General features: G+C 42.9%; 4 protein-coding genes across 4 annotated transcripts; 2 read left to right on the forward strand and 2 right to left on the reverse strand.

Moving 5' to 3' along the window:
* The first annotated feature begins 2,311 nt into the window (after window positions 1-2,311).
* On the forward strand, window positions 2,312-3,365 carry LOC6043730 (60S ribosomal protein L23). The gene is made up of 3 exons (XM_001861316.2): window positions 2,312-2,441; window positions 2,623-2,706; window positions 2,878-3,365. Exons 1-3 carry the CDS (start codon window positions 2,429-2,431, stop codon window positions 3,201-3,203), a joined length of 423 nt encoding a protein of 140 aa, XP_001861351.1. The 5' UTR covers window positions 2,312-2,428; the 3' UTR covers window positions 3,204-3,365.
* Window positions 3,366-10,944: 7,579 nt separating this feature from the next.
* On the reverse strand, window positions 10,945-12,054 carry LOC6043732 (zinc finger protein 555). Its single transcript, XM_001861317.2, has 2 exons — window positions 11,872-12,054; window positions 10,945-11,812 (listed from the first exon to the last, which is right to left on the reverse strand). Exons 1-2 carry the CDS (start codon window positions 12,016-12,018, stop codon window positions 11,006-11,008), a joined length of 954 nt encoding a protein of 317 aa, XP_001861352.2. The 5' UTR covers window positions 12,019-12,054; the 3' UTR covers window positions 10,945-11,005.
* An 84-nt stretch (window positions 12,055-12,138) lies between these two features.
* Window positions 12,139-13,711, forward strand: LOC6043733. The gene is made up of 2 exons (XM_038255554.1): window positions 12,139-12,566; window positions 12,628-13,711. The coding sequence occupies exons 1-2, from the start codon at window positions 12,227-12,229 to the stop codon at window positions 13,581-13,583; spliced, it is 1,296 nt and encodes a 431-aa protein (XP_038111482.1). The 5' UTR covers window positions 12,139-12,226; the 3' UTR covers window positions 13,584-13,711.
* LOC6043734 (GTP:AMP phosphotransferase AK3, mitochondrial) lies at window positions 13,655-14,598 on the reverse strand. Its single transcript, XM_001861319.2, has one exon. It carries the CDS (start codon window positions 14,418-14,420, stop codon window positions 13,770-13,772), a length of 651 nt encoding a protein of 216 aa, XP_001861354.2. The 5' UTR covers window positions 14,421-14,598; the 3' UTR covers window positions 13,655-13,769.
* Between the last annotated feature and the right edge of the window lie 2,060 nt (window positions 14,599-16,658).

Raw genomic sequence — 16,658 nt, forward strand, 5'->3', positions numbered from 1 at the left:
AACGTCGGTCATTTGCACACCTCCTCTATAACGACGCCGTACTCCAATCGGCAATCCGTCGGGGCTAAAATCGGTTCAGGAACCAGGTTGGCCACTTTGGTTGCCTCATATTTGTCAAGCAGCTGCAAGCGCGAGAGATTTTGATGAAATCGACTGAAATCAACTTTTCATCTAGAACAAACTTTAAAAACGTTGAAAACAAACAAAATGGAAAATTACAGTAGGCGGAAAGCGATATTTTGACAGCGGCCAATGTGTCAGGGCAAAGCGACTGCAGCGCCACAAACGGATTGCCACAACTAAAAAAACTGTAGCAACGATTTACACAAGGGAAGAATCGAGCCTAAACGTCTGTTGTCTGTGTCTAATCGAACACAAGCGCAGCCAGTCCGAAGAAAGCATCCGGGAAGAACTTATGGTTAGATTACGCCTCAAGTTCTTTCTTGTCATTATTAATGATTGCAGTACTTTCGAGAACCCCCGAAATGTATTACACTCACTAAAGCGGCCCGGCCTACTGCGTTGCATTAACCGCAAGAGACATATTCTATGAACGGAACCCACATTTCATGGAATCATCAGGGGAAGAAGAAGAAGTGGGGACATACCGTACCAACCACTTCGAGTTATTTATAGAATATGGTGTGTGGTGTGTGTAGGGGAATCGTTGGGAGAGGGATTGTTGTATTATTTAGTAAATGACCTTGTGACATTATTTCACCACGGATTAATTCACTCAAGGGGTGGTCGAGTGGCTAGAGCATCTGATTACCAATCCAAAGGTGTGAGTTCGAATCCCACCTGATTCCATGCGTTTTTTTGCTCATATTCAAAGTTCAATTATAGTCGAATAATTTCAAGGAGACCGGTCGGGAATCGAACCCGGAACCTTCCGCTTATGAGGCGGGAGCCGTAGCCATTAAGCCACGGGCTGGTCTAAAAAAACTCGGTCCTAATTTTAAGAAAAAAATATGCTGAAAATTTTGTTTTTGTTGCAAGCTGTATTTGACATAACTAAACTTGGCACCCTACGCAAACGCCAAATCAGTACAAATTGCTGCAGGATTTTTTTTTCCGGAAACAAAAGGTGTTTTGTGGTAAAATATATAAATTTAGAATTTTTTTTTGCAATCTTGTAATTTTCGATTTTTTTAAAAAGGATTTAAATTTTTTAGAACTTTTACAACTTTTATTGTTTTTTTTAGTATCTTTATTTTTGTTGTTTTTTATTAGTATACATTTCTTTAAATGTATGATTTTTTTTAAATTTTTAGGTGTTTTTATTTTAAGATTGTTGATTTGTTTAAATATTTTTTTGTTAAAAACGAAAAAGGAGAGAACAGCATCTAATTCCATCGTTCTTCTAATGTTTGCATATCGGCATTATTTTTTGAGGTTGAATTACAGTTCATTGAAAGCATTTTCAACTGAAATCGAGTCATAAATAGCTCAATAGGAAGTTAGCAAGCCAATTTCTATCAAAGGCGAGATCAAAGGTTTTGCAAAATAGATTGTTTATATTAGAGAACCTGGAGTTTATTCTCGAGTTTATTAATGAACGGACAATTCAAGTCACGGACAATGAAGCACGAGAACTGGCAAATGGAGGTAATAATCGAGCAAAAGACAATGGATTTTGAATTGCTTCGGTGTTTCACTGAGCAGTGAAGACACCTTATAAAGCTTAAATTCGACGCCGGTAAACTGCTGTTGCACGGTGTTATCAACTTTTTTTTATGTTATTTTTGCATTGAGCCATCGGATACAGAGCTGATTCCGAGGCGGAGTCGCTAATTCGAATGGAACTGCATTCGAATGAGCAATACGAATACCAAATTTGCTAACTGGAACGACTGACAGCTGGCAAAAGCTTGAAACCACGTGTTCAGAAATTGTCGAACAATGGTGTTTGAAACGTCAACATCAGTTTGACAACTGGTTTTGACGCTTGAGTGCTTTTTAATTCGAATACGTTCGAATTAGCGAGCATTCAAATTAGCGGACATTCGAAGTAGCGAAATTCGAATTAACGAATCCGCTCTGTAGTGCGTACCTGTGCGTTCAAATGCTCAAATTAAAAAAGATTTTCATTCAAAAAACATTGATCTTTTTTTGCCGATTTTTAGGGGTACAAAGTGAGTTAGATTCTCAAAAAAGTAACATATTGGTTGCATCAAAAAATGTTATTTCTCCATGTCAAATTTTATAACTTTTAATGAAAATCCTTTTCAGTCAGACCTCGCCCACACCTCATTGCACCAGTGCCCATCAAATACGGCGAAACTCACTGGGCAGTTTCGTTTCCTGCGATCCGCCACCTGGGTCCACGGCTTTTGACAGGTTGAGTTCCGGCTGTCGTCGCTGTCGTTCTTTTTGCGGCATCTTTGCTAGTGTCGAGCACACATTCAATTTTTCTGCCAGCTAAACAATGTCGAAAAGAGGTAATTTTGAGCCAATTTCCGTTCGAATTTGTGCCCAAACTGTGCCGGAAGTGTCCCAGCTCGAGTGGGTGCTGAATGTTGGCTGGTTTCGCGGTGGAAACTTCGAAAATCGGTGATTGTTAAAATTTGTGATGATGGCTAATGTGGATTTTGTTTCTCTTGTCTCTCTTCTGCAACACAGGACGAGGAGGATCCGCGGGAGGAAAGTTCCGCATCTCGCTGGGTCTGCCAGTCGGAGCCGTCATCAACTGCGCCGACAACACAGGTGAGTTTCGACGGAAACGGAAGTGTTGTGATTCGTTTTTGGTGGTGATGGTGGTTCTTCAAGGGGTGCAATCGCCTACTGTGGTGTTGTTTTGGTTGCTTAACCTCAAACGCGTTTGTAAACACACACTGGTACTAAAAGTGGTTCCTTTCTTTTTCCGGTTCCCAACAGGTGCCAAGAACCTGTACGTGATCGCAGTCCATGGCATCCGTGGTCGTCTGAACCGTCTGCCCGCTGCTGGCGTCGGCGACATGTTCGTGGCCACCGTCAAGAAGGGTAAGCCGGAACTCCGTAAGAAGGTCATGCCCGCGGTCGTGATCCGGCAGCGGAAACCGTTCCGCAGGCGAGACGGTGTCTTCCTATACTTTGAGGACAACGCCGGGGTCATAGTGAACAACAAGGGCGAAATGAAGGGCTCGGCCATCACCGGTCCCGTGGCGAAGGAATGTGCCGATCTGTGGCCCCGTATCGCGTCGAACGCCGGTTCGATAGCGTAAGGTGACGGCGCGGTTTGAAATGGCAGGAGAATTTGTTTTTTTGCTGGATGAGATGTTTTGTGGACAGTAACATCAAGGAAGAGCGAGAATCGGGATGCGGATATTGGAACGAACAATAAAAGGCCACACAGAATGGAAGTGAGAAAAGTTCAAAACACTAAATCGTCTGCGTTCTTGTCTGTGCAAACCCGTTGATGACCTCCGATTGGGAAGTGATTATGAAAAAGTAAGGTAACTTTGAACACTGTCCTACGATCAACTGTTGCTACTCTAAATATGTTTCTGAACGAAACCTGCCAGTGGAAGCAATAAGATATCGTTTCTATTTGAAAATTGTAGAACTCTCTGTACCTATGTCTCAACACTTTTTTGAAATTTAGGTATGTTATACCTGATAGTGAAATATGCCTAGCCTATTCTAAACACTTGTCTTTTTTCAGCTTTTCGCAACTTTTAGATAAAACAGATCGATCAGCTTATTTAAAAAGTCAAGGTCGTTACGCCATGGCATAAAACTAAAACATCACTTTGGTGCTCATAACATCTGGTAGGGTTAACATGTCTTCGATGTTTTAGGCTCATTTGAAAGGTCTTTCAATTATCCAACTAATGGCGAATATCATGATAGATCTGGACATCATTTTCATCGAAGTATCTGACATCGGACTTCCAAAAAATACTAAAATATTAATTAAGAACTCATAACTTTTGATTGGGTTGTCAGATCTTTAATCTTTGTGGCTCATTGGAAAAGGTGTTTCAAATACATTTCTTAAAATGCCTAACAAGACGGCTTTTCTTACAAAGAACACCTTTTTCCAGTCTTTCAGAATCGTTTTTTTGGCATAACTTTTGAAGTTCTTTTCTAAACTTCGAGGGTCGAGGGTCTTAGTGCATCTCCAGCGCTGGTGGCAAAAATCGAATCAAATCAACTAAGTGCATCTCCAGCGCGGGTAGCAAACATCGAAGCAAATTAAATTTGCACCCGACGTCAACCCCACCGCGGTACCTGTCGCGGTAGCAAATTTGCTCTCAGTTCTTCGGGATTTCCCTTTGCTACCCGCTATTCTGCTGGTTTGCTACCGTGGCAAATGGAATGATGCACGGAAAATTGAATCATGCACGGTTTTTTTTTCAATTGTTTGTACATATAAAAATAAAAAAAAAGAAAAAAATAAAAAAAATTTAAAAAATTAAAAGAATTAATTTTTTTTAAATTAAAAAATTAAAAAAATCAGAAAAATAAATTCAAAAAATTGAATAAATTAAAAAAAAGAAAATAAAAAAAATTTAAAACAATAAAAAAATAAAAAAAAAATTAAATAAATTCAAAAAATTTAATAAATTGAAAAAAATTTAAAAAAAAATCGAAAAAATTAAAAAAAAAATTAAAATAAAGAATTTGCATTGCATTTGCAAATTTTAAAAATCTAGAGTTTTTTTTGATTAGGTCTTATAAACATATGAAAAACAATAGCTTATAGGTCCTTTTCAAAAAAAAAGTCTGGTAATTTAAAAAATTAAAAAAATAAAAAATTTTAAAAAAAATAAAAAATTCAAAAAAAATTGATAAAAAAAATCAAAAAATTTAATAAATTCAAAAAAAAATTAAAAAAAAAATTCAAAAAATCTAAAAAAAAATCAAAAAATTGGAAAAAAAATAAAAAAAAATTAAAAAAAATTGAATAGAGGATTTGCAGCAAAGCTACATTTAAGATAAGAATTAAGGATAAGAAAAAATATTTCCAACAATTTGGTGTACAACTTTCCAATATTTGTTTAAATTTAGAAAAAGATAGTAATTTGGACTATTTGGCAAGAAAGTCTGTCAAAATACAATAAAAATTGCTGTTGAATTTTTAAATTTTTGAAATTTTTGAATCATACACAAGATCAGACATACAAAAATCTCCGATACACGCATTCAAAACTTTGCCCCCGGCTTGCCGGTACCTACTTGTCGGGTATCAGAAAATGAGTACCCGACAGGTACCGACACATATTTTTCTTCTACAGATGAACTTGAGATCAAATTTGATACCTGCTTTGCTACGCGCGGTGGGAGACTCGGGGGCAAACTCGAGAGCAAATTAGGTGGGAATCAAATCGGGTAGCAAATGGTTTAACTTTCGACATTTTCAAAAAATGAAATTCTTTGAAATTTTCAATAGGATTAAAAAGTTTAATGAACTTTAAGCATTTCTAGGCATGAATCAACACATAATTATTGATTTTGAAGGTAAACGAGAGCAAAAAATGATAAAAACCTATATTTGCCCCCCGCGGTGCGCTTGTTTCGGTGGCAAATTTGCTACCGTAGCGGTGGGGATGACGGAGTTTTTTCAAGGTGGGAAATTTGATCTCGGTATTTGATTTGCACCCCAGAACTGGAGATGCCCTAAGTCAACAGGAAGTGTGGCAAATCGGGACACAAAGTTTAAGGGGTTCAAAAACGTCAAAAATCTTAAAAAAGCTGTCACTTTGGCAAACTTCAATGAAATTGGTTCAATCTAAAATGAGTTTTTGGCATTTTAGTGAAAATAGCACAATTTTCAAACTCAAATAAAAAAGTTTTTTTTTTTTGAAAAGGTCCTATAAGCTATTGTCTTTCATATGTTTATAGGACCTAATCAAAAAAATGTCGAGATATCAACTCGATTCTACCTGAAGCTTGTGTCGGACAACTAGGACTCCATCTGAGACTGATAACGCTTCGGGTAAGGCAGTTTAACACAGAAAATAGACACTTTTACTTTTAGTGAATTTTCTAATAGTGTTTTTTGCTCGGGGGACCCTTTAGATCTCATTTTCTGGTGATAATTTTATCATATTCGTGTTTCTGAGTCAATTTCACAATAGAAACATGCATAATAACGTTTATTTTCATCCATTTTAACTTAAGGTTAAACATATTAAGAAGCTTTTTTTTCTGGTAACATCTAGATCTAGTAATCCTTGAAAACGAATTTGATTTTTAATAAATGTGATTCGAAGCATTTAGAATTTTCGAAGAATTCAGCATGTTTTAAGAGCGAGTCCACGAGCAAAGCATACCCATCTAGCATCGACCTCACCAATCTGCCTGAAATTTTCAGAGGTTGTTTGTACATATAAAACTAGCATCTGGCCAAAATATGAGCCAAAATAGGTCAACGGGAAGTGGGGCAAATCGGGAAACAAAGTTTGAAGGTTCAAAAACGTCAGAAATTTGAAAAATGCTATAACTTTGGCAAAATTCAATTAAATTTCAAAATTCAAAATGCATCTGAAAGGGCTTAAAAATGCAACAAAATGAAGGGAAAAGCACCCCAATTGGTTAAATCTAAAGAGAGTTATTGGCATTTTGGTGAAAAAATAGCATAATTTTCAAACTCAAATAAAAAAGTGTTCCATCCAGATATCAACTCGGTTCGACCTGCAGCTTGTAGGGGCATCTGGGACTACCATCTGAGACTGAGAACGCTTTGGGTAAGGTGGTTTAACATATTAAATAGACACTTTTACTTTTTGTGATTTTTTTGGTTGTAAATTTTTGCTCGGGGGACCCCTTAGATCCCATTTTCTGGTGATAATTTTATTATATTCGTGTTCCCGTTGACGTAGAGTGCTCTTATTTTGGCCAGATGCTAGTTTTATATGTACAAACAACCCCTGAAAATTTCAGGCAGATTGGTGAGATCTAAACGACGTCCCATCCAGGTTTTTAAGTGAAGATGGCGCTCGAATGGTGAACGCCCGAAATGTCAAAATCGCGCAGTAGCACCAACATTAGAAAAAAATGTGGCTGTCATACCATGGCACACTTTTTCCGTAATGTTGGTACCACTGCGTGATTTTGACATTTCGGGCGTTCACCATTCGAACGCCATCTTCGCTTAAAAACCTCGATACAAAGGGGTATGCCCTGTTCGTGGACTCGCTCTTAAGCCCTTCAGATGCATTTTGAATTTTGTAATTTAGTTGAATTTTGCCTAAGTTACAGATTTTTGACGTTTTTGAACCATACAACTTTGTGTCCCGAATTTCCCCACTTCCCGTTGAGTGCTCACATTTGACCCAGATGCTAGTTTGATATGCTCAAACAACCCCTGAAAATTTCAGGCAGATTGGTAAGGTCGATGCGAGATGGGCAGTCATGCAATTTGAACGGAACCCGTTCTGCGTTCGTTCTCTTTCTTCAAAACGAACTGAACCCACCGCGCAGGAGCCATTGACTTCGTTCCAAAAACAGAACATCACTTTTTCGTGCCGTTCTCTTCAAAGTTTGGAAAGCGTTCTGTGAACCGCCTGTAGCCAGAGGCTCTCTACACCCTTACCAAAAATCATGATTTTTTGAGTTCCAAATCCCACTTTTCATATGAATTTTTCAGTTCAACCCATAAAACCATTTTTATGGTTGTAGTACCTGAACTCAAAAAATCGTATGAAAAGTGGGATTTGGAACTCAAAAAATCATGATTTTTGGTAAGGGTGTATGGCAACTGTTAAACTTAAACAAACATTCAGTAGAATGATTTGTACAGAGCTTAGTTAGCTCGGTGGTAACATTCAAGAACAGTATTCAAAGGAAGTGAGTTCGAATCTCAATTTCTTGAAATATTTTTTTTGTGTACCAACTTTTTGACGACGACTGAAATTAAATTTTATACAAATCAAGAGACACTCCACCTGGGAGAATACGGAGACTAAATGAAACGGTTAAAAAGCTAAAATGGAAACGAAAACTTATTGCCACCGTGATTTAAAAAAATCACTGCTTTTCTAGTTCAGGAAAAAAGAGATTCGAACTCACTACCTTCCACGTTGGACCTGGTCATCTCTAACAACCTGGTGCAAATGTCGAAGCCGATAACGCACGTCGAACTGTCGTCGGACCATCTGCCGGTCACCTTTACGATCGACGCTGACGTTCCAGTCGCCCCGGCTGGAAGACTCGTCCGATGCTTCGACAGAGCGAATTGGAGCACATTTGCTCGCTCGATCGAGCGGGAGGTCGACCTTAACGCAAGCTGGATCAACGATCTGGATCGCTCGGAGAAAATCGACGACGCCATCGACAAGTTCACCGCCATCCTCAAAGCAGCTGAGGAAGCCGCTGTCCCTTCGCGTAGGATCCTACCTCAGAAGAAGGACATTCCCGACGAGCTGAAGCTGCTAATCCGGCTGAGGAACGTGCGGCGTAGACAGTTCATCCGAAGACGGGACCCGCTCATCGGAGCGGTGGTGACCCACCTGAACAACGTCATCAGCACCAAAAGCGCCGAACACCGCTACAAAAACATCGGCTCCTTGCTAAGGACGCTGGACAACGGCAGCAACAAGTTCTGGAAGCTTACCCGCAACCTCCGGAACACGGTCAAGTACAGCCCCCCGCTGAACGTCAACGGAGACCTCGTAGCGAGCCCTTCAGCGAAAGCCGAAGCTCTCGCGAGTGCATTCGCCGCTGCCCACAACAACGAGCAACCAGGTGATCCCGAAACATCGGCCGCTGTGGAGAACGCGCTTGGCCACATCCGAGCGACAACTCCTCCCGTGCCTCCGGCCGCCCTTGTCAAGCCAAAAGAGGTCAAGGCGATCATCAGCAAGCTCAAAAACCGGAAGTCTCCTGGGCAAGATGGAATCCGGAATACGTGCCTCAAGCAGCTGCCAAGAAAAGGGTTGGTCGTCCTGACCAAAATCTTCAACGCTTGCCTGGCCTTGGGCTACTTTCCGGCCGGCTGGAAACACGCGAACGTGATCGCCATCCCAAAGGCGAACAAGGACATAACCAATCCAGGTAACTACCGCCCGATCAGCCTTTTGAGCAGCCTAAGCAAACTCCTGGAACGGGTGATCCTCGCCCGGATAAACCGTCACCTGGAGACGGAGCAACTCATCCCACACGAGCAGTTCGGCTTCAAGCCGGGGCACTCAACGGTGCACCAACTCGCCCGTATCTCGGAGATGGTGAAGCGCGGTTTCCTGGCGGGGAAGTCGACCGGCATGATCCTTCTCGACGTCGAAAAGGCCTACGACTCCGTGTGGCAGGACGCCGTGGTCTACAAGCTCTTCCGCTCGAACCTCCAGCCGTTCCTGGTCAAGATCGTCGAGTCGTTCCTGACAAAGCGGTCGTTTACGGTGACGGTGAATGGCGAGCGCTCCTCCGTCCACAACATCCCCTTCGGCGTGCCCCAAGGATCAGTGCTGAGCCCGACTCTCTACAACATCCTTACCTCCGACGTGCCGATGATCGATGGAGTGTCGTACGCATTCTTTGCGGATGACACTGCATACTTGGCATCGGATAAGGACCCGAAGATCGTCGTCACCCACCTACAAGCGGCACAGAACAACCTCGAGGAGTTTCAGCGGAAGTGGCGCATCAAGCTGAACGCTGGGAAAACCCAGTCCATCTTCTTCACCAGGAGGCGTGCTGCTCGGCACCTTCCCCGCAGATCGATCAGCGTCAACGGTCAGCCTGCAACGTGGGACGACGAAGTCACGTACCTGGGTGTGGTGCATGACAAGAAGCTAAAGTACGACAAGCACGTGAACTACATCATCGGGAAGGTGGATCGGTCCACCAAAGCGCTCTACTCCCTGCTGAATCGGCGGTCGAAGCTGAGCATCAAGAACAAGTCGCTAGTGATAAAGTGCATCATCCGTCCAATGCTGACCTACGCTGCTGCGGTCTGGGGCAACTGCACCAAATCGCACCGAAAGCGACTCCAGGTGAAGCAGAACAAGCTGCTCAAGATGGTGCACAACCTGGACCCGTGGTACCCGACCGACGATCTACACAAGCTGGCCGGCGTCGACACCATCGACGCAAGCATCGAAAGGGCAACGAGAACCTTCAGGACTTCATGTGGGATGTCAACGAATCCGCTCATCGAAGCACTCCTCCGTCAACAACTGTGATATTAGTTTTTAAGCCAAACATATAGATCTAGGGTTTTTTCTCAAAATTTATTTTCCCTAAAAGAACACCCAGTTAGCAAAATCTAAACTTAGAAATATGTATCCTCCCTGCAAAGGCTTATGAATTGATCTCAGTTGAAAGGTTCTCCAAATCTCTGAATTGCAAATGTAACATCCTGGAGCAGAACTGTTAAATTCTAATAAAAACACAATTGAATTGAATGGAATTGAAACTCACTACCTCTGATTACTAAACCTAATTGTTACCACTAAGCTAGCAGTACTGATATGTAAACGGATGTCAATGAAGTTTAGCTAGTCTACTGAGGTCTTATCAAAGGAAAATGTTGAAGTTCTGAACTGGGTTCTCCGTTCGTTTCAAAAAAGCCTACTGAACGAACGTTTCTTAGAGACGAGCGTTCGTTCTCAGAGCTGTTATTTTTCGTGTTGCTGTGTGAACTTGAACGAACGGAGAACCCGTTCAAAAGTATGACTGATGGGTATGCTCTGCTCGAGGACTCACTCTTAAATCTCGCTTAAAATCCGTGCGTTTTGGTTTTTGCCTGTTGTGAGCCAATTAACGATTTTTGCATCTTTCAAGAACCTTATGAGCTCATAGTTTGTGTTCCAGAGACTTTGCCACTTGCCACTCTTCGTCAACTTTTGAGAATGTAGGTAACATATTTTTTAACAACGCCGCTGAAAACTTTTTTTTTTTCGGCTTTAAAGAGCCGAAGTTCTTCGTCAAAAAAAAAACAGGATGTAAAATTTATGAAAAAAAAACTAAATATCTTTCAAGAGTTTCTTGTTTGAATGAAACAGTTATCGTTTTTTGGTCCCATTACCGTATATTACAAAATAATTTATTTTCCACTGTTATATCCGAAGTCCTTTCCGGAATCTCATCCCGTTGATGCGTCCTTACTCGAGCCCAACCTGGCAATCGGCTCCCCTAGGTGTAACCGTCGCATGTGGTCCACGTACATATTCCGGTGGACAAACTTACGGGCCGGGTCGGCACACACGTGGCACGCGTACGGAGCCTCACCGGTGTGCGTGCGCAGGTGAACACTCAACGCCATCTTCCACTTGAAGCTCTTCCCGCACAGGTGACACACCAGATCACGCCGCTGGCTGTGGATCCGCATGTGACTTTTCAGCAGGTGCGGCCGGCGACACTTGAAACCGCACACCTGGCAGACGTACTTCCGCTCGGCGTGCTTCCGGGCGCGGTGATCCATAAAGGCTATCCGGTTGGTAAACACCTGGTCACAATCGGGGCACGGCATTGCTTCGCCATCGGCGTGCTTTCGGGCGGTGTGATGGATCAAATTCTGCCTGCAAGGGAAGCGTTCCTCGCAGTGGGCACAGGGATACGGTTTCAGGCCCTTGTGCCGGTTCATGTGGCCATCGAAGCGGCGCCTAGGGACGACGGCCTCACACACGTAACAGCGTACGTCGTAACGGAGGCCGTTTCGCACGCGATTCTGCTTGAAGTACTGCTTCTTGGGCAAACCGTTGATGAGCTCTTGTGAGGAGGTATCTACGGTTGTGAATGGGACTGATTTGGCATTTTTGGTCGCTGGCTTGGGGCATCGCTTCAACTGGATTATTTCTCGGCCACTTTTCTTGTATTGGTGAAACTCTTCGATCGTACTCCGGCACGGGTCGCACACGCTGTCCGCGTGGTGATACTGGCCGACACTGATCTGGAACACGAGAATCTTCGTTGAATATTGTGAAGTTTCCGATTATCCGGATTACTAACCCACTCGCAGATGACATCCTGAAGCTTCTCGCGAAAGTCCCGATTCCACAGGGCATTGTTCGGTGGACAACGGTCCGTGCAGAGCCGACAGCGGGTTGAGTTCTGACTGTCCTTATCGGAGTTGAGCGGTTGTTGATGTTGTTCCATGTTCTGAGTCCAATCTGCACTAAATTACCACAGACTTGTCAGATGTGAAGCTTGCTTGGGTTCAAAAACTAATTTGAACCAGCCCCTGTCAAACGTTGGGTGTGGTCACCCTAAAATAAACAAACAGCTTTGACAGTTGTTTGTTTACATCGCCAATCGTAGTGTTGTTTGCTCAAAACTTGTTTAAGCTACTTTTAATTAAGAAAACATGCCGGCCAAGGGCACCAAGATCCGGCAGTACAGCCGGCGCGACCTCAAGCTCGCGCTGGAAGCCCTGGACCGGCGGGAGCTCACGCTGAACAAGGCGGCCCGCCGCTACAACGTTCCCCGCTCGACGTTGGCCAAGTTTCACGAGAACCGGGACCGCAACGTTCGGATCGGGCCGACGCCGACGTTCACCGCCCAGGAGGAGCGCCAAATGGTCGAGTGGGTCGAAGATCTGCGTCACGCGGGTATGGCAGTGAAGCGGTCCGACCTGCTGGAGGCCGCCCAGTGGATCCTGGAAACGTACCCGCGGCAGACCAAAAAAATCAAGGATAATAGCCCGAGTAGGTTTGGTTGGTTTGGGGGGCGGAGATGGACGGGTTAATGAAATGTTGCTTCTTGTAGGTGCCAGTTGGGTTCGGGCGTTCGAGCGACGTCATCCCAGCGTAACGGCCTGTCTGCAAGTGGAACCGTTCGGCGAGGACAAACCAGCTGCGGTTCCGGATCGTGAGTGTTTCGAGGAAGTCTACCAACACCTGCAAGCGCTGGACGTGTTCAGCGAACCTGGGAGACTGTTCAAGTGCAATGAAATTGGGTTTGGCTTTTCGTTCAACATTGCGCAGTCTTTCGAAAAGCCGGTTAACGGAACGAAGAGGGCGGACCTTATTACGGCAGCTTTTATTACGTCGGCAGCTGGTCGGCTAGCGTTTCCGATGATCGTCTATCCGTACCGGGAGACGATTCCCCTGGAGTTGGCCGCTACGGTTCCGCTGTTCTACGGATGTGGCAACAGCGCCACCGGAATGATGACCAAGGACACATTCTACAACTATGTGACGAAGACGTTCTTCAAGTTTCTAATGCTAAACCGGGTCAAACTTCCCGTGATCTTGTTTGTAGACGGAACTAGGCCAAACGTCTCGTTAGATCTCTGGAAGGCTTGTCGGAAGCTCGGAATAATGTTGATGGCCTTCAATCCGGACGAAAGTCGCAACTGTAAGAAGCACATTGCTTACGCGACTCCACTAACTAGGGTGGTCAAAGGTCAGCTGGATGATGCATTACTTCGGTGGAAAGATGCCAACAGCGATAGATTTATCAGCGAGATGAACTTCACAGAGCTGCTTTATCCAGCCGTTCAAAGCAGCGTCACCGAGGAACTCATCCTACGGGATTGGCAGGCCTTTTCATTCTACCAATGGATTCTGAAACGAAGAACTCGCGTGGAAGAGATCGAATTTGTCAGCGCCGACCTCGAGTCGGAGCCGCAACAGGAAGAAGAGTGTGTCCAGCCGGACTTGGAAGTCGAGCCCCCGGTGGTAGAAGCGAAAGAACCCTTGGCCACATTGGCCGAAACTTGACGCGCTGTTTTCATCGCATCCGAACAGTCCTTTCTTTCGTAACAAGCGAAACAACGTTATCAAAACCCTCATCACTAACGCTTATCAGTTCGTTTATTGTGCTGTACAGACTAACTTTGTGCTATCGCCATCAAAAAGACGCATTGTCGTTCGCGCGCTCACCCCTCACCACACACCAACATGGAATTACTTGATTTTCTCCTCCAAATACTGCTTCACGCTGGGCCAAATTTCGTCGGTTGTCCGGCCGGAAAAGGTCGCCAAAACGCCCTTCTGCTTAAAGTACTCATTCAACGGCCGCGTGCAAGCATCGTAAATCTCCAGCCGCTTCCTCACCGCCACCGGATTGTCGTCCGGTCGCTGGCTCAACGCCTCACCCGTCTCGTCGTCCTTGCCCGGCACCTTCGGATCGTTGAACCCGATGTTGTACACCCTCCCGCTGGGCAGATGCACCCACCGACTCCGCAGCCGATCAACTATCACCTCAAACGGAACGTCCAAATTGATCACGGCGTCAATCTTCTCCTCCCGCCACAAATCGCCGGCCTGCTCCAGCGTACGCGGGAACCCGTCCAGCAGCCACGAACGACCCTTCAGCTTCTGCAACTCCCCCAGGATACACTTGGTTATGTAAACGTCCGGCAGCAGCTTGCCCTCCCGGATGAACTTGTCCGCAATCACGCCCAGCTCGGTGCGCTGCTCGATGTTGGCGCGCAGCAAGTCCCCGCTCGAGATGTGCTCCATGTTTAGCGTCTTGACGATCCGCGACGACACCGTGCCCTTGCCGGAACCGGGTGCGCCCATGATGACGGCCCGAAACAACCGCGGCGCACTCATCGCAGGTTAATCTACAAAGTAACAGCAAAACGTGTCCGGTCGCGGAGACGATCGAAAGCACAAGCAAGTGTGTTGATGTTCAAGATGATCTTTAGACTTCTGGGTTGTTGCTTTCTCTCTGGATTGGCTACCCACAGAACGAGCAGGTATACAACGGTACATATAAGTGTATACCGCTACAGTGCTTGGTATCGCGCTGTTCGTTGTCGGCGGCGTTGTATACTATCAGTAAACAGAGAGCGAGAGAACCGGCTCGGTTACGAGGGATGTACAGAATGTAGCCAGAGCTGTACAGAACTTCACAACTTATTAAAATTATTACATCACATCACAATGTAAGACAGCGTCGTTTATGGCTATCTCTGAGCATCACTTGATTTTAACTTCTAGTCTGGTTAAACAATTCATGATTTGAACAAGGATACTGTTTCTAGAAGCTTCTAAAAATACGAGGTTCATTGAAGCACTACAATTTTTCTAGTAATCAATTCTAACCTTTGTTCCTAGACCCACCTTCACGTATACATATCGACTAAGAATCAAATTGATGTTGATGTGGGTCCCATAAGTCGCTAATGAAAATTACAAAGTTTAGTTAAGTACTTCAAAAGTTATGCTAAAAAAAAAGATTTTAACAAAAGTCCGGGAGATTGTAAAAAGGGGAGTATTTGTAAAATATACATTATAAAGTTATATTTTTATTTTTAGAAAGAAGAAATGTAACGATCCGATCCTCGACCCGATCAGTCTGCACGTGGGAGGAGGATTTCTCCAATTATGGCTTAAAAGTGGTTTTGTCCAAGGTTTTGTCATTTTTATTATATATAAAAAAAACATTCAAATTTCAATGGTCGTTGCAATTTTTAAAAGTTTAATTTCCTCAACACTACAGTATAAAAAAAAATCAATGAGACATGATAAAATTTATTCAAACGAAATTCAGATTCGAATATCTTTTACAAAAAAAGCTTTTTGCGCTGTTGTACACCTTCATTCAAATATTAAAAAAATATTTTAAAATGATTTTAAACACACATAAAATTTAAAAAGTTTATTTAATATAAATTAAATCATTTTCAATTCGTTATTATTTGAAATTCAAAGTTTATGAAAAGATATATTTTTTGTTCCCTAATTTGTTTGCTCATTTTGTGACATTTTTTAATATTTTCGAAATATTTGCAGCAATCAGTAACGTCATGATTCGAAATCCGGACACTTAGTAGCATATCATTTTCGTTATAGTTGACAAAAAATCATGTAATAAGTTGGAAATGAAGAAATATCATCAGGATGTAGTATTAACAGTCAGTTTTAAGAGAATGCATGCAAAATATGTCTTTTCTAACAATTTTTCATCAGAATTTGAAAATTAAAATGACTTGTTGTGCTTCGAATTCCGGACACTGATGAAAGCTGATTCGAAATCCGGACACTTTTGCTTCGAATTCCGGACACTCATTTTTGCTAATGAATCGCACAAATTTGGACTGAAATTTTAGTGAATGGCTAGGGCACAGAGTAACCCAGAGTGCCCAGTCCGAAGAAATGTCATTGAATTTTTTGGCTCCATAAGGTTTGCTGGTAGCAGGCGTGCCATGTACCTGCGATGTACCACCAAGTTGAACCAAAAATCAAGAGGCAGTGCGAACTCTGTCTTACTCTGTGGCCTAGGTGAATGGCATTCTTTAGGTCTCAAATATGATGTTAACATCAAAACAATCGATATTTTATATCAAAATTTGCTAGAATTTAAGGCAATCAAAACCATAAATTTCTGCTTAGCCTTCCCGGTGCTTTGGAAGCCTATGAAATATTTCACGTGAAATGTTTCGCATTTTTGGTAATCTTATAATTTTATTTTATTTAATTGTTTTGACATTAACTACAGCGTTCAAACAAACTTTGAATGAAAGAAGATGTTGGAATTCATCAAATAACACAGTTTTGACATTCATAATGCGAACTTATATCCAAATAATTCGACGCCAACATTTTTTTTACAACATTTCAAAAAGCATCATGTACAAACCATGCGTTTTGAGAAAAACGCATTTGAATGTTGAGCATCCATTTTCAATTCCCATTTTAATATAAAAGCAAAATAAGATGTTCTAATGATAACAAACGATGAAAAACGTTGCTTTTATTGATACTTGATCATCCAAATTCAATAAAACATTATTTTCGTAATTTTATTTGAGAAAAACAAACATAACTTCTTTTGAAATCACCAAC

The sequence above is a fragment of the Culex quinquefasciatus genome, chromosome 2 (genome assembly GCF_015732765.1).
Source record: "Culex quinquefasciatus strain JHB chromosome 2, VPISU_Cqui_1.0_pri_paternal, whole genome shotgun sequence".
In the NCBI taxonomy this organism is placed as follows: Eukaryota; Metazoa; Arthropoda; class Insecta; order Diptera; family Culicidae; genus Culex; species Culex quinquefasciatus.

Coding starts and splice junctions, on each gene's coding strand:
- LOC6043730 (XM_001861316.2), top strand. Junction 2,707..2,877: donor CAACTGCGCCGACAACACAG/GTGAGTTTCGAC, acceptor GGTTCCCAACAG/GTGCCAAGAACCTGTACGTG.
- LOC6043732 (XM_001861317.2), bottom strand. CDS start 12,018: ATGGAACAACATCAACAACCGCTCAACTCCGATAAGGACAGTCAGAAC. Junction 11,813..11,871: donor AGGATGTCATCTGCGAGTGG/GTTAGTAATCCG, acceptor CTCGTGTTCCAG/ATCAGTGTCGGCCAGTATCA.
- LOC6043733 (XM_038255554.1), top strand. CDS start 12,227: ATGCCGGCCAAGGGCACCAAGATCCGGCAGTACAGCCGGCGCGACCTC. Junction 12,567..12,627: donor AATCAAGGATAATAGCCCGA/GTAGGTTTGGTT, acceptor TGCTTCTTGTAG/GTGCCAGTTGGGTTCGGGCG.
- LOC6043734 (XM_001861319.2), bottom strand. CDS start 14,420: ATGAGTGCGCCGCGGTTGTTTCGGGCCGTCATCATGGGCGCACCCGGT.